Source organism: Anser anser, assembly GCF_964211835.1.
Source record: "Anser anser genome assembly, chromosome: 5".
Lineage (NCBI taxonomy): Eukaryota > Metazoa > Chordata > Aves > Anseriformes > Anatidae > Anser > Anser anser.
In genome coordinates, this window is record NC_139725.1 from 39,263,989 (window position 1) to 39,280,729 (window position 16,741).

The window sequence follows — 16,741 nt, forward strand, 5'->3', positions numbered from 1 at the left end:
TATGGAGGCAAGACTTCAGCACTTGTCTATGCTCTCCCGTGCAGAGCAGCCGCATTTCAAAGAAGCAGTGAAATATTCTTCATGCTTTTCCTTTGGGACTGATGTAGAACTAAGAGGAAAGGATGCAACCGAGAGATACAAAAATAGGGGAACTAAAAAAAACGACAATCTGTACATGATGTCAATAGAATCACCATTAAATACAGCAGCATTTTGGGATTTTTCTTTTCTTTTTAAAGGATAGAGCAAGGAAGATGACTCACCACTAGCAACGCAAATAAAATGACTCCACAGCTCCAGACGTCTGCTTTCCTTCCATCGTATTTTTCTCCCTGCACAGCAACGACACAGGTTCAAAAGAGTGCTCACTAGTAAATGAATTAATTACCCTTGAAGAACACGAGAGAGGAGAATGGGAAATCCCACACTTTGGTTCAGCCACCTGCTTCCCAAGGTGGCCTTCCCAACTAGAAGGCCACAGCACAGCCCATTAATTGAATTTTATGAACATCAGTTTACAGTCTTATTTGGGTTCTGCAAGAACAGGGTCAGAAGTGGGGAGCAAGGCAGGAATGGCTGATGACTGGAACAATTTTAGAACTGGCACTTAAACAGAGTCAGAGGTGCATTAAAGACATCAAGAAGGTGTTCTCTTCCTTGGTTCTTCAGGGAGCTCATCACCAGTCACATTATTTGTGAACTCAGGTATTGGTTGGACAGTGTCCTCTGTACACTTTTTGTTTGGCTTTATATTAATGATATGCTCCAAAAGGGTGATAGGCTTCTTTCCTGAGACCTCTCTAGTTCTGGATTCAGCTCCCCAGCATAAGAAGGACATGGACCTGTTGGAGTGAGTCCAGAGGAGGCCACAAGGATCCTCAGAGGGCCCTACCTCTCCTATGGAGACAGGCTGAGGGAGCTGGGGTTGTTCAGCGTGGAGGAGAAAAGGCTCCGGGGAGGCCTTATAGCATCCTTCCAGTGCCTACAGGGGGCTACAGGGTGAATCTTGCCCACTGAAATCTGGGGTACTTATTTTAAAAGGACAAAGGAAGAGTAGGGGGAAAGGATAGTTTATATCACATAAAAGAAACCAACATCACTGACAGCCAACCCCAGTTCTGCTGAAATGATAGCTACATCAGGGAAGGCAGAACATAGGGGACTGCACTCCTTGGGTGGAAAGATCAAGTTAACTGAGGCTACTGCTTTTCTGTCTGAACACATGGCACAAAGGGTACTGTGAGAACAACATGGGATCATTTCCCTCCCACGGTTGATGTGGCTTGATTCAGAGCTGAGCCAAACAACCACAACCACAGTTACATTCGCTGTCTCCCTTCCCATGCTGTCTGCTGTGGACAGATTTCTTGTAGGGAGGGTCTATCAGCACATACGCAATGAGTTACACTTTAAAATACAGGTACACTGATTTTAATCATCTTACCCGGATAACTTCAGGGCAGGCATAATGTGGTGATCTGAAACACAAAATACAGTTGAATGAGCATGCAACAGTCTGGTATTTATGAATTATTTGCATTTCCATTTTGCTTAACAGAATCAGGATTGGCTTGCTTATACAGAAAGCAAGTGTGCAAAGCCAGCACTTTCTTTCCTTACCTTAATGAGAATACCTTTGTAAGACAAACTCTGAAAACGGTCAGCTAGCATAATGCAAAATTCTGTGGCCCTACTACGAATTTCTTAAAAGCTAGAAAGGAAGAGAAGACCAGGCATATTCTGCGATTATACAAAATTCCAGCCTTCTAACCATGTGCTTTTACTTGACCATGTATCTAACTAGAAGGAAGACATGCATTGGAAAGCCTTTTAGGAAAACAAACAAACAAACAAACATAACAATGTTTTCAGAACAAACACATGCATCCCCAAACATTTTCTTGCATTTCTTCTGCTAAGACTGCTCTCAATTACTCCAGCGGTCATTACAGCTGCCAATACATGGTTTCAACATGCATTTTTTTTCCTTAAAAAAAAAAAAAACACAACCAAAACAACCAAACAACAACAATAAAAAGGATAGACAGCAGTACTATTACCCAGTGAGTTAATATATTCTTGTTGCATCCTTCTACACATATATCTCTGCCTTGATTCCTGGCTGAGAATAGTTAATTACTTCAACTTGCCAGGTAATCATTTTAATTCCTAAAGATTATAGCCAGGGCTATTTATTTTTATAGCCTTCATTAAAGTAACTTGACAAGAAAAAGGGATGCAAACTGCCTGAGACCTGCGTGCCAATCTCACTATTGTTTATACTGACACCTCCCAGCAGTCCCTGAGCCTGTCTTCATTTGTGCATTTGTTTCTTGTGACAAACACAACCATGGCTGGGCAATACCTGTCTCACAAAGTAATGAGCAAAACAGAAGCACAGCTCTGTGAACCTTATCATAGGTTCACCTTCTCTGGTTCTATGATTAGCATAAGCCTGCTTCAACAGGGCAGCAAACATAGGGTAGGATGGGAGGTGTAAGGAAGGTGGTAATGTGATATAAACTTGAACAAAAATATTGTGGCAAAGAGAGTTATAGGAACAGAACCCATAGCACAGCATCCTTCAGCACAATACTGTTTAGGTGGACATGCCACCTGGGGTGTGCTGGATGAGTCATTATCTCAATTTGCAAAGTGCTTCTGAGTTTTTATTTGTATACTGATGACTCCAACAAAGACATATTTCAGAATCCTTAATTACAAATGCTGCAGGATACAACCATCTTGACAGCTTTCTGTGCAAACACCCTTGAAAAGAAAAATGTAGGTGTTGTGAAGACCCCAAGATGGGTAGGTGCCCATTTATGAGTCTCTCTAACAAATGCGCTTAAAGCATTTTACTTCCCTGATGTCTCCTGGAGTGCAGTGGAACCTGCCAGGTATATTTTAAGACACCAGTGAAATTCGACTAAAGTTTAGGAAAATGGGCAGAGAAAAAGCTATAATAAATCCTTTCAACAAGTTGGATTGATTCGATCATTCAACAGCTGCACTGCAACTGCCCAGAGAGCAGAGGTTTCTGGCATAGCCACTCTGAATTCTTGCCAGCACGCACTAGCTAGATATCTGCAGCATTATCTTGGCAAACAGCTCTAAACGGGATCCTCTGGCCAGCCAGAATCCGTAGAAAACTCATTTCCATGCTGCCAATCACAGAGCAACTTCAACTGCTTTAAAGAGAAAACTCAAATTTAATCAAAAATCTATTTATCTTTCTACGGAGTCATGAATATTTCTTTGGCTCTTATCGCTAATTATTCAATATATGTGTGTCAGAGCGACATTCCCTGCCTTTTCCCCTAGGCCATCTCCTCGTCTTTCAGCTACATCTCTGTGCAGCAAAAGCCACAATCTGCCCTTGATAACAAATAAGTATATCGCTCAGCAAGATCAAGAAGCAGTTGCTGCCTGCGGGTACTGCTGCAGAAAAGCTCCGATGCTGGCAGTGTTTATTTCAAGGGTGATGTTGATTTTCCCCGTCTAGCCTGCCTGGGGCAGGAAGGGCTCTCTGAGCGGTCATTCACAGCTGTGACTCTTGGACACAAGAATCTTAAAAGATCTTGGGAGCCCTTAGCAAAGCATTTACGTGGGACTTTGACCAGAGGAAATAAGCCAGAGTGCATTGGTGACATCCAGGACAACCTTAAACAAGGGTCATGCATGCAGAGAGAAATGGATATATCCTTGGTGCATCTATCCTGAATCTCACCTGAAAAAATAGAAAAGTCATTTCTGATCTGTGCATAGCAAGATACGGTGATCCTACAGCAGATCTGAGACAACCAGTGCCGTATCTTCAGTGCAGATGTGATGTGCGTCTGACTTGTGCAAGCAGTTCTGACCTACTGTTTCCTTACACAGGTAAAAGAGACCTGCACTGTGCACACACAGACTGCCTGCCTGTGTATGGCTTCTGCAGCAACTGCTTTTCCAGTGAAGCAGTGGGTTGATCAGGAAGCACAGGGAGAGGTGTTCTGTATGACCTTACTCTACAGAGTGACAAGTCATCTACTGCACTTCCTGACAGTTCCCAGGTCCCATCAAAGATGAGTGTCCATGTTGGGGCCTTTGGATCCATGACTTAAGCAGATACGATTTGGGGAACAAGAAATGCTTCTCTGACTGCCATTCTTCAGACCTCACAGCTAGAGGCAGTGTTTCTTCAGAAAGGAAGAAGTCTCACTCTCTCTGTTTTCCTATGCATGAAGATACCTTGATAAAGTGGACGCAATGAAGTCCTCCTGTGTCTGGCTGGTTTTGCTGTTGCTCAGATGCTAGAGTCCCTTCTACCTCCATGTTATTCAGTATTTCCAAGCCGGCTTTCAGAAACAGAAGCCACTTGTTAGTGCAAAAGGCTGCCTGTACTTTCCCCCTGTTCTGGGTAGCAAAGGGCTGAGATGAAGGGGAACACCAGAGGAGCAGCAAAATAGATAAGCTCTTCAGGAGTTCTTCAGAAGGTTGCATGCTAGAACATCCTGAGTGGAGAAAGTAACAGCCACAGATCACACAGGAAAGTAATGCAGGGAAGAAACGGTTCCAGGAGCAGCAGGTAGTTAGGGCTGCAGTGAAGGCAGTAGCTGTAGGTAGGGCTGTAATTAAAGTGCGAGCTGTGGTTAAGGTTGAGTGCTGTTTTGCAATTACATCTTCAATTCAGACATTGAGCTCTATATGAGAAAACTCAGCATCTAGCCCTCAGCCAAGCCATCTTACAGCTGTTTACTCCCCAAGTGTAAGTAGACTTTCTGGGAATTTGCAAATCAGTTCATTAATTAATATATGAGTTCAAATTGTTAAGACTTGGATCCTTTAAGAGATCTTAATTGAAAAACTGAAACAGACCATTTTATTAAAAGGGCACAAAGATGGCAAAATTCAATATTCAAAAGCTAAGAATTGCTAAAGCTTGGTTGCTTGGTGCCATGAAGGACAACTTTGGGATAGATCCATCTGGTTGGCTTACTGGAGAATCAAACTCTCTGACCCTCTCCAGGAATCCATCTGTGAAGGCACACAAAAAGGCACCTTAAACCAAGACATTTACAACTAATCTCAATCTGCAGGTTCCCCAATTTTCAGTATAGTGAATATTTGTAAATTTAAGACTGAGATGAAAATCCTACCTAGCATTCATAGCAAGGCTTCAATGTGGTGAGCAGAAATTATAAATAGATCCATAAAATGAATGATGAGGAAAAATCAAATATTAAATAGCTGTTAAAACAAAAACAAAACAACACACCATCATCAAAACACCAAATGAGACAAAGATTTGCTGAAAAAGAACTGTACAAGCTTGTAATTAAAGGCCATATTCTAATGTGCATGAATGTTCTGGGGCCAAGTTAATTTTATACGGACAACTTAAAGAGTAGCATATCTTATCTCAGTGCTTTATTTTGCAGAATTAAAACTCTTTTAACATACCTTGGGATGTATTATAGGCAAGGCCAATATTATTCTTTATTAATAAAGTTGTCTGATATTTCCCTTCATAATCCTCATTTTAAATTGCTTATGGCTTACCATCAATTTAACGTCTCTGAGATTTTCTCTGCCGGTTGTCTGCCTCACACTGGTTTCATGTTTGTGTATGCATGTGTGCTGTGTACAAGCCAAAACATTTCCACTATTTAAATCTAATTTAAATTAAATATGTTTTCTCCCATAAAAAAAGGAAAATTTCTAGCATCCTCAAATGTAAAGGGAAAACTTAATGATTTGTTCACATTCTCTGGAAAAATGTATTCAAACATAACCACTAGAAAAGCACAGTTTGCATTTACTGATGGAAATTTTCCAGAGCATCAGGATGAAAATTCAACCAGCACTGGCAACACTTCCCAGACCAAACTTTTTATCTAAAACTGATACCCAGCTGAGTGCAAAAATAACAGGAGTTAGATCTGGGACTGAGAGCAACAGACTGAGACAATGAAGTAGGGGAAACTAGAGCTGGAATTTAGCAAAAGAGTAAAGGATCTGGGACATGGGACCAAATATGGAGCAGAAATGACTGGCAGAATTTGCTAAGAATGGAGTGGAAAACAGAGAAGGAGATGGAAATGGAGTGCTGGTAATGGAAGCTCTTGGTGAGATGGGGTAAAAATTGCTAATTCTGGCATTTTCCAAGTTTAAGAGCCTAAATTTGCAACACTAGCAGTATCTGGATGCAGGACACTTGCATATGTTTTAGATAACATGCACACATTTGTATACACAACTATATAAATTGGAAAGAATATGTGCAGCATCATGCCTTATCATTAAAATCAGAAGCGGTGCTTGGACACTGAGGTGTACGGCAGCTGAGTACCACACCACCCTTCTGAACTAATCTCATCACAGGTGTGGTGATCCGCCAAATACAAGGTGTACGGGAACCAGGAGCTAGATGAAATCTGTTAACATTTTTAACAAACACACAGCGCACTGGATGTTCCAAATGCCCTGAGCTCAAAGAGAGCCAATGATCAATTCTAATGAGAACAGGTGCTTTTTTGATGTATACAGACAGCCGGTGGGTCTACAAAGTGTTGCTGGGAATTGCTACGGAGAGCTGAGAGCAGAGGAATGCACGGTGCTGGTGTTGGAAGTTGCTGTTTTCTCTTCCATCATTATGCCACCGGCAGGCACAACGGCTTTCTTCTCACTCAGTAAAATTAGAGGTCATAATCAGCATTGTTCTCCCACAGGCACACGGCTTTCTGGATCAGGCCAGGGTTTCCCTACGGAGACGCTGTTATGTGGGGACTGCTGCACATACACCCAGTTAATTGTGGGCCTGCCAGCAGTGGTGGCAGTCTGTGTACCAACTGCCTCTTTACAGATCAGGTCTGGTGCTACAGCAAGCTACCTTTATATTGGCTTTGTCTTAGCTCTCATTTGTTTGGGATAGAGAGATTTGGAGGCAGCACAGAGAGCAGTTCTGCTGTGGGGTTCTCCCATCTCCTGGCAGCCTGCAGCAATCTCCTTCCAGTGGGACGCGGCGTTTCACAAATGAAATGAAGAGAAGTGAGGAGATGGCAAAAATGTACTTTGTCAGCTTTCTGTAAGGAGCAATGGGGAATTAGGAAGGATCATTACAAAATCCCAAGAATTGTACCTCAACAGTATTTTCCTCAATCTTTCAGTTTAGCAATGAGCCCTCTTTGTTCAAGAAAAGAGAACAAGGCCCAGAGAATTTCCCAACCCTTCCTACTTTTCCAAGACTCCTTTAGAAATGACTGCAGTTTATGTTCAGAGCAACTTGGGCACTGCAATGACTCGTTCAGATGAAGAACTGAAGCACAAAAAGGTAATGTGTCTTGTCTAAGACCACCCTGAATGCCTGCAGCAAAGACAGAAATCAAGCTCAGATCACCTGGGTCCCAGTCCAGAGGTTTAACCGTAAGACACTCATTCTTCTTGCCTAGTGACAAGTCAGGAGGGATTGGACAGCATCTACCATTCCACAGCATTGCGAGGCAGCATGCTGGGAAGAATCACTGTGAAAAGAGATGGGGGAGTGCCTCTGCATGTCACTGCCTGGAAGGGTAAAGAGGAGGAAGAGCCGACAAGTTCTGAACTAACAGAAGCAGCATCCTACCACATTCTCTGCTTCCTTGCAGTCTGCTGTTTGCTCACAGAGCTGCTCCTGGAGGGATGCACAGACTCGTCCTGTTACTTGGGCATTTCAAGGACCATCTCTCCATGAGAATGCCTTGTTGTGCAGTTTCTGCAGTAAGCAGAATTATTCATACAGCTCCTCTTCCATTCAAAGGTCTAAAGACGCGTGTTTAAAACTACAGCTTGTTCCTCTGTGCTGTGTATACACAGGATTCGTGCAATACAGGATTCCAGTAATGGGGATTCATCACAAGCATGGCCTGATTTGCAGTCTCCCAGTGACAAATGATGTCAATGAAACAGCCAGTCTGTCCTTAGCTCCCTCTCCTACACAAACACAACCGGACTGAATTTTTACCACATTCTCCAGGTAGCCATTGATACTACAGAAAACCATGGTGAATGATCTAAGGAGTAGCTCCCATCAGACTGACTCTGTGGTTTGCCATTTGGCATATCTCAGGCTGCGTGAATATCTTGGTGAGGCCCGCTGAGGATCTGGGATGACCTAAAGCCTATCCAAACTTTGGACTCAGCAGTTCACTTGTGGCAGCAATGGATTTTTGACTGCACTGTAACTGCTCTGCTGTACTGACGAAGTTCCTTGCATCATGCTGCTACACCCCAGCTGATCCTCCCACTCTGCCCGACAGAAATACCTGGAGACTCCTTGCCTGACTGTCAATGCAAGTGTTACAGTTTCATCTCATTATCGGTGTTCACAGCACAGATAAAACCATTCTGGAAATTAACTTCTGGGTGCATGGAGGAACATCTCATTAAAGCTCAGTATCTCAGCCACAATTCGGTCTGTCTTGCTCCTTTTCATGCTGGCTCAAAGTACCAGCTACAAGGGGAGGTGAAATTGTTGCCTCAAAAAGCTCTGAGGTTGGTTACTCTGCTCTCCAAGGGAAAGGGAGTCATAACGGGATTGCCTTTCTTTGTGAACAGTGTGGCACACTGTTATATACTCCTCCCTTCCTTCCTCCCTTCACCCCCCAAACCAGATAGATCACAAGACACCAGTACCAGCCATGCTGGGCTCCATGCCAGGAGAATTAATGAAGTGGTGTAATAGCTCACATGGAGGCCTAGTGATTGGCACCACACTTAAAATGCATCTGCAAGGCAGGAGATCATAGTGTTGCTGCTGTGTTCTGTTTATTACAGGCACGTCTCTTCCGTTCCATTGATTTCTTTATTAGCGCGTTTTAAGGCCGCATCGTGGGGGCTGGCTCTGCTTCAAGCATGGAGGCTTGAATTCCAGCACTGCTTATGGAAAGGAAATCTCCCTTTGAGATTCTAGACCTGGATGACAGAGCCCACTGCTAACAAGAACAGGAACCCTACCGAGAGGTTCCCGGGGAGTCTGAAAAATCCTGCAGGGCAATGTGAGACTGGGTTGGGTTTTATACTTCTGTTTTTTTTTTTTTCACGGAAGGAAGGGAGAAAATGTTCTTTAAAGAGTAGAGAGTCTTTGTGGTAACTGCAGTGAGAACTTCATTTCTTAGTCTAGACGGGAGGTTTGAAAGCAGCTGCAAGCAACAGATGTGCAGACTCATAGCTCCCTGCTTCTCATCTGCGCTGTTAAGAGGTCAAATCTTGCCTTGACACAGACAGGAAGGAACGGGTGCATCTCAGTGTTCTCATCAACCACCATTCGATCACATCATCAGCTTCAAACAATTTTGCAATCCATTATTCAAGACCTGGAAAGCAGAGCCGTACAGCTCAGGACTGAGAGGCAGTGGCTGCGCTGTGCAGGGAACCAGGACAGCTCCACGAATTGCCTAGCCTCAGGGCACAGACTGAAAAAACACAGACTGTAGCAGGCTGAGGATGGAGACGGGCTGCAGTCATCAAATTTACACTGCCAGGGGCCAAGAAGAGTAGATCTATACCAGAGGAGACGCAAAGCTGCTGGTACTGCCTGCAACTCCAGTTGCTGAGCTCACAGCTATTACAAATTCAGACGCCACGAAAAGCTGGCGTAGTGGTGCCAGGCTGCAGCAGCTCAATGCAGCTGCTGCCCTGCCACAGCTCACTGCAGCATTACAATGCACAGCCAACGTGGCATAGGGCCACGGCTGCAGGGGGGCTGTCGTCCTATGAGTGCCTGCAGTGTCCCTAGAGGTGATGGGGATCAGAGGGTATTGCCCCTCAAGAGCTAGCCCTGTCCCCAGCGAGGCACCAGGGCTTCAATTGGCTGTTGGGCTTATTGCTGGCTCCCTTGGACATTCCTAGAAAGCTCCTGCTGGCAACCAAATTAACATGGAAGTGTTTTTATACTGCCCCTGCAGTATTCCTCCAAGCAGCCTCCTTTGTATCTGCATTCATGCCCTGCTTGTAATTGCAAAGGACCCTCTGCTGCCTCCCCGTCAATCCTGGATGTGAGCCGAAATGAAGCAGAGTGGAGCACAAGCAGGAAAAGCTGCAAGCAGGCAGCCTGAACACAACACACAAATTCCATTTCAGATCCCTTAGATCCATTTTTTTTCTACCCCTCAATATTTTTAAAGCCACTTCTTAAAACAGCTACCACTACTGCTTTAATTTCCCAAACATATGTCCACTGAAAGCAAACAAGCCAGCATAGGCAGATGAGTCCAAACTTGAAAGCTTTGACTTTTATATCCACATATGACATCTACAGAAGCCTACTTTTCACTGTAAAACACTTAAAAAAAACCCCAACAACAACAAAAACCACTTCTTTTAGCTAACTTATACACTACATACATTTTATCAATTTACTAACTTCCTAGGAAATAATGAGGCACAGTGTGAGCTTGCAGGTCTTCCTCAACCCCCCTGTTATTGACAACTTTTATGTCTGGAATCCATCACTGATTATTTGCAATATGTTCTGAGACACTCACCCACAACTGGTTTCTAACAAGCTGTCCCCAACCTGCAGCGATGCCATTCCGAAGTCTGCTATCCGGATGTTGTTCTTTTCATCCAGCAGTAGGTTTTCTGGTTTTAAGTCCCTGTGGCTGCAAAGAAAGGATTAAAATGTGAGTTAAATTATCCCTGACAGCTTTTCCACTCCAAGACTTGTTTTTTTTATCCAGTATAGCATCCAACCTATTATATTTTAATTGATTTCATTCTTTTTCTCTCCCAGATAGGAGAACACACATATCCAAGATCCAATCTTTGCAATACTCTAGACTATCTCCCAAATGCCCACTCCTGATGAATACAAGGCTTGAGACTGCACTGCCCTGATAGGAAATGAATATCTGCACCTTCCAACAATATCAAGATAATTTGAGGGAGGAACTGAGGGAAATCAGAGGAAATTTTCAGTTTGGATTTAGAGCTGATGTATTCCATCAAATGCCAACTCCTTAAGGTAGGAGTGAACATCATCAGTGTATTCTGTCAACAACAGGAAACAGGATTAGTGATATCTAGAGGAGAAAAAGCAGACTTGTTAAAGCTGCTGCAGAAAGACCCTATTAGGAATTGTTTACATAGGGATATGGCTTTGAAATCATTTCGGGCAGCTAGTTCTGATGGAGAAACCCCTTGAGCCCAGCACTGCTTATAACTGAGGGTGTCAGCACTGGGAAGGAAGAGAGAGGATTGCCTCCTTTCAAGCAAAGCTCAATTTTCTTATTATTTGGCAACATAGGAACAGCCAGGCAGCCACGCTGCTGTAACATGGTAAACATTTAAAGCAGGATGGCAACTCCTGCTTTAAATCAAAACAATTACATGTTGTCTAATTTATTAATTTCCATTACCCACAGCCAACACCACCATGCACCCGTCTGCTTCTTAGAACTCAAGTACTTTTGCACAACTGTTACGTTTACTTGATTTTATACGCACAGAGAAAAATGTACAAAATTTGTGATGATTTTGCTTTTTTTGCTTTTTATTTGCAACTCTTCGAGAGTCACAGAGATGAGAGAAGCACTTCAGGCAAGCTGGAGAAGCAGCTCTTCTCTTGTTTTTGCTTATGAGAAGGCAAAATGTCCATCTTTGATGTTTTGCTTGATAAAAGGTGCAAATCGGAGAAAACTCTTCCAAGGCAGAACAGCGAGTTCAGGTACTCAGTTTGAACACAAACCTGTTGGAAATGGCTGATTGACAACATATGTGTCAGGCAAACAACAGCCATTTGCTACAATGGTTCAGTAAAAACAGCTGCCTGCCCAGAAAGTGAACTCTGCAGAAGACCCAGCATTAGCACAGCCTAGTGCAGCGACACCAGCAGCAGAGCTCTGCCCTATCTTTATGCCATTTTCTCTTCACCTCTAATTACATCCTCTAACACTGCTCATGCACACAAGTGTAACTCTACCCCTAAACACCTGTAAAGGTGGTCAGTCTGTATCCTCTCAGAGGAACATATGGAGCATGACAATGCCTTGGAAATGATCTCTGATCTGAACAGAAGTCTGGAATGATCAATCAGAGACAACGTGTAAATAATGCAGGCCAGCTCTATGCAAAACCAGAGCATGCTGTAATAGGACACTTGGGGAGTGTAACGGATAGAGCTAAAGGAGGCTTCCAGCAAAATAGCACATGTTCCAAACAGATACCGACCATTTACCTTATCACTGAGTCCTAGGATTGCTCTTCCCTTCCTTTTTTAAAGAGCATAAAACTTGGTCTCCAGTCTTGCATAAACATGATGAACCCTGCATGTTAATGCTGTCTTGTTAATCATGAGCAAACAATCTCGTAAATAACTAAGCGGCATGATTCAGATTTGTGAATATTTTCATCTGAAAAAGCAAAAGGTACTCTATAAAATCCCTCTTTCTCATAGAAATCAAAGTTTCAAGGTACCTGGGGACAGAAGACTCATCCACCATGCAACAGATACCAAGACAGCCATACCTACTTGACAAAAAAAGTTGGGGATGAGTGACAATGAAATGTTTCAGGACTGGGAATGACCAGTTAGCGGTCAGGAAAAGAGGCCCTGAATGCCCTCACCAAGGACAGCAGTCCTGGACAAAGGCAGTATTTGGCGACACCTGCCAAATGTGAACATGCTCCAGCCCCCGCAGTGAAAAGGACAGAAGAGCCCACCGTTCTAAGGCAAGCTTGGAAAACCAGACACTAATGAGATGGTGGTGTGTGATTTAATCTTTCCTCCAGCAGACATCCTGGTCAGCTCTCATCTTACAACTGGTTTCACTAATTGGGTGCTGGGAAGACCTCATCCGACCAGGGGGGATGCACAGAAGTTCTCTGGTCTGAGTACTAGGGCCCAGTGGCAAGTAGCAATTCCCTGTAAAGTGAGCAGTGCTTGCCTGATGCTATGAAACAAGAAACCTCCCCTTAGCACAAGCTGAGTGTGTGACCTTTGCTTTGTGTGGCTTTTTAAATGGTTTTGGTTGTTTTCCAGTCTTGGTGACTGCTCCTGGCCAAACGCTGAACAGACGCATGGTGTGGATGCTGAGGGTGCTGCTGTCCACGCCTGTTAGCCTGCAAGGAGCAGCACTTGCTGATACTGTAGATGTTCATTCTATAGCAGACATCCCGCTGCCTGCCTAAAAAGACCGCAATTCTTTGCTAATCCTAAAATCGTACAGTTTTATTTAGAGAGAAGGAAGAGCATTTGAAGGAATGTCTGTTCACCATGGCTGAAGCGAGTCTCCTCAGTGCTGGTGGCCCTGCTCTTTGCCTGGTCAGCTCTCAGCCTGCTAGCCGGTAAGGTCAGTAAGGATGCCAACTAACTAATGCCAGTCATATCGACAGTTTCTTTAGGAACAAAACTAATGAAAAAATGAAGCTCCTCTAAAGTGGCAAATAATTTTTATTTTTTATTTTTGGAGAGCCACGGGAAGAGAGAGAGGATAGAGGATGCCTTCATCCACACTCCAGATGTGAAGTAAGCTCCACCTCACTGTGCTGTGCAATGTTTTGTCCTGAAGGGTCAGCCTACCTGGGCTGATGGAGCTCTTTGGGTAGAGGTCCTGGCCCACCTCACAGAGACCATTTTGAAAGCCTTACATTAGACCTCAGGATCGGTGGGACTAGGATGGTTGGATAATGTGTGTGGAAGGAAATCTGGAGTGGCATCAGCCCTTAAAGTTTTGGTTTTTAGTCTCTAGACTCTCACCAAAATAAAACCAAGGAAAATTACCCTCTCTTCTCTACAGCCCACACAGCAGAGGGGAGAGCATGGACTCTGACAAGAATTGAAATGTTTCCTTCTGACTGGGTGCTGAAATACCTGAAATTGCAGCTCTCTGACCCTCCCCCTCCCTCCTTTAACACAGTCCCTAGTGCCAGGCATGGATGGTGGTGAGCACAGGAACCCATGGCAGCCCTGAGCATTTTTTGTTGTGGCAGCACTCCTCTCGGGATCAGGGTGCCAATGGGACCAGGCAGTGCTTGCACATTCAACCACAGGAGAATTTTATGCCCCAGATGGAAGTTTTCTTCCAGCTGGGACATTTCCCTGCTATCTATCTTTGGACCATTTTGAATTTGAGGAGCATCTTGGGGACGGTATTGAGGCCAGGAACCTGCACCAGAGTGGCAGAAGCAGCATCCCTGCCACTGGGAACGAGACCTCCTCTCTGCATTTGCATTTCCCATCTCTGCACTGCCAGCTTTCCAAAGGCCAGAAGGAAGGGAGAAGAACATATGGGAATAGGGAAGGCTTGTTATAATTTACCTAAGAGCCCAGCCACCCGGACGGCCTCATGCATTCATATTTGGAAAGAATTCTCTTGTGCCAAAACGAAACAAAACAAAACAAAAATCCCACTGTATGTGGTAATTACTTGGCATTAATGGAACATTGCAGAGTAAACGCCTTTAATTTGGTCCCTTTCCAGCTGATCTCTCTGGCTCTCCATGTCTTCTATGACCGCATCAACTCCTCTCTCTGCAGGTGAACAGAGGACTCGTTACCCTTTCATTGTTCTAAAGGCTCTAAAGCTGTGGGGGCTTCAGCACGTGGCTGGGAAATAAGAATAGAAGAAAGCTCCTTTAGTGACAAACAGGCAAACTTTCCTCTTGAGCCCTGCATATGCTGAGAAGGCACACAAAAGGAAATGCAGCCCTGCAGGAGAAGTCAGTGTGCCCCTGACCCAGGGTGGCCACAGAGTGCCCAGAGCTCCTCGCCCAAGACAACGGAACAGGAAGAAAGCTCCACCAGCCTGCATGCAGCAGGCTTTTGAAGGGAGAGCCTGTGAGTGAAAGGGAGCCATTGAACACGCCATGACAGGGAAAGTACACACTGTCAGGCTCTCGGCATCATCCCTCTTTTACATAATGCAACAAAAGCTTTACAGTTCCCTTGCAGCACAAGATGAGGAGAGGGGGGAGAGGGAAAAAGAGATTTCTGAAAAAATGGTCCTGTGCAAATTGGCACAGATCTCAGAGGTGGTGCAGAGAAAATGAAAAGGCACGCACATGCATTAATGTGTTCTAGCTTCCCACTCACACGCTGGCCAAGCTTGCTTTCTGGTCGCTCCCAGTGATACTATTCAGCTTCCTTCACTCACCTCTCCAGTCTGTCCTCCTGCTCTGGGGATATCCCCGTAGCCGTACTGCAGGCAGTCACAGCACAGTTAAAAAAGAGAAGTAAAACAACCACTTTCTCCCCATCACCTAGAGTTGGCAGAAGATTTCTGGTATAGAGACAGATTTGAGATCTTGGATTCAAAGAAACTATGTCACTTGGCACGAGATGATGAACTAACCCATTATTTTAAAGTGATTTTTGAGCTGAAACATTCATATCAGTTTCCATGACGACTCGTTGTAGGTCACAGATTTCTAACCCAAGAAACCTCCTAATTGGAGTAGTTGCAGGTCATTTGTACTAATCAAATTGTTGGCTACTTTGCAAATGCTTTTCTTACTGACCCCAAACTCCCAGAAGGGCCCGACCACAGAATAATTGTTCTGCAGTATCCTCTTAAAAGTGCTTAGCACAAGCCTGATGTGATGCAAATAATTTACCAGTAATAATTAATAGTATGAGAAGCAGTATTTTTGATTTTCATGAGCAGAAAAAGCCTTTCATCTTATTTTCTCTTGCTTCTGCAAATGATATCCAAATGTGTAACTTGCATCTACCTACAGAGGAATCTTTGTTTAGAGTCATGGTTGCTATGCTCAAATTTAGTATTTTTTTCACAGAATCCTGCAGAACAAGTAAATATAGTTATAGCTAGGAAAAAGGACAACATCTATAAACATATCAGGAGACCTGAAAAAGGGCTTGAATGCCTGAAACCGTCTGCTTTTTATACAATTATTTCCACTGATCTATTAAAATATATTACCCCTCCTTGAAAACCTAGCCTCAAAACATATACTCTTGTATTCCAAAGCCAGAGCCGACTGTCAGGTCTCATCACTACAAATGCACTTGCCAAAGACTGTTACCTGGTTATGCTTACAATAAGACTATGCCATTTTTGAGTTTCCAGTGGCTTACGTAAAGAAATAAACTTACAAAAATACACGTCCTCTGACTTTAGCTGAGCTGGTAATTTTGCCTGTGACATTGCAGCTGCTGTACTTGATGGTTTTTCTCCAGTTTCCTGTACAAGGAAAACATGAAAATTCCTCACTGTTTGGAGTGAGTCTCAACCATAGACCTGCAGCTCCTAGATTCAGGCAATGACTGGCAAATCTCAGCACTCAACAGCAGAAAAAGGCACCTTTTTAATTTGATAGTCTGAAAGAAAACTTCAAAATCTAAGGGCTCAAGGACCCCAAGAAGAAATAACAGAAACCAATGTTATTAAGTTTTGTGATTTCTAACAGTTTCATATCTGGAGGCCCTGTGTCATGATTTCAAAGTGTCCAGTTGCAGTAATCTTAATTATTCAGCAGACCATCTCTGCACAACAGTATAGCACCCTCCTTCTAAAAGAAGCAAGGCAAAGCTGGAATCACTAGGAGGGTGGGACTATCTAACAGGAAAGGTTTCTCATGGCACCTGGCATTCCTCAGCTTTCTCTGCTTCTTGAAGACATTCCAGGTTTCTTCCTAAAAGCATGCTTCCTTTATTGACAGTGCTCTGCAGCTCCTGCCCGCAGTAATATACCAGAGATTTTGGCACTACCGCTGTGAAATCCTGAAGTGCTATTTTATAAGGAGCCATTTCCCCTCCTGCACC

At 43.9% G+C, this 16,741-nt stretch overlaps 1 protein-coding gene across 6 annotated transcripts in view; it reads right to left on the minus strand.

Annotated features, from left to right (window-relative positions):
- Positions 1–16,741, minus strand: part of BRSK2 (BR serine/threonine kinase 2) — a 308,156-nt gene that overhangs the window by 75,367 nt on the left and 216,048 nt on the right. For all 6 annotated transcript variants that reach the window (XM_083838563.1, XM_083838564.1, XM_083838565.1 and 3 more), the window contains 3 exons: positions 10,506–10,622; positions 1,445–1,478; positions 264–332 (listed from right to left, as the gene is read on the minus strand). In XM_083838563.1, the coding sequence (XP_083694689.1) occupies positions 264–332; positions 1,445–1,478; positions 10,506–10,622 (220 nt within the window). The remainder of the gene's footprint in view (positions 1–263; positions 333–1,444; positions 1,479–10,505; positions 10,623–16,741) is intronic.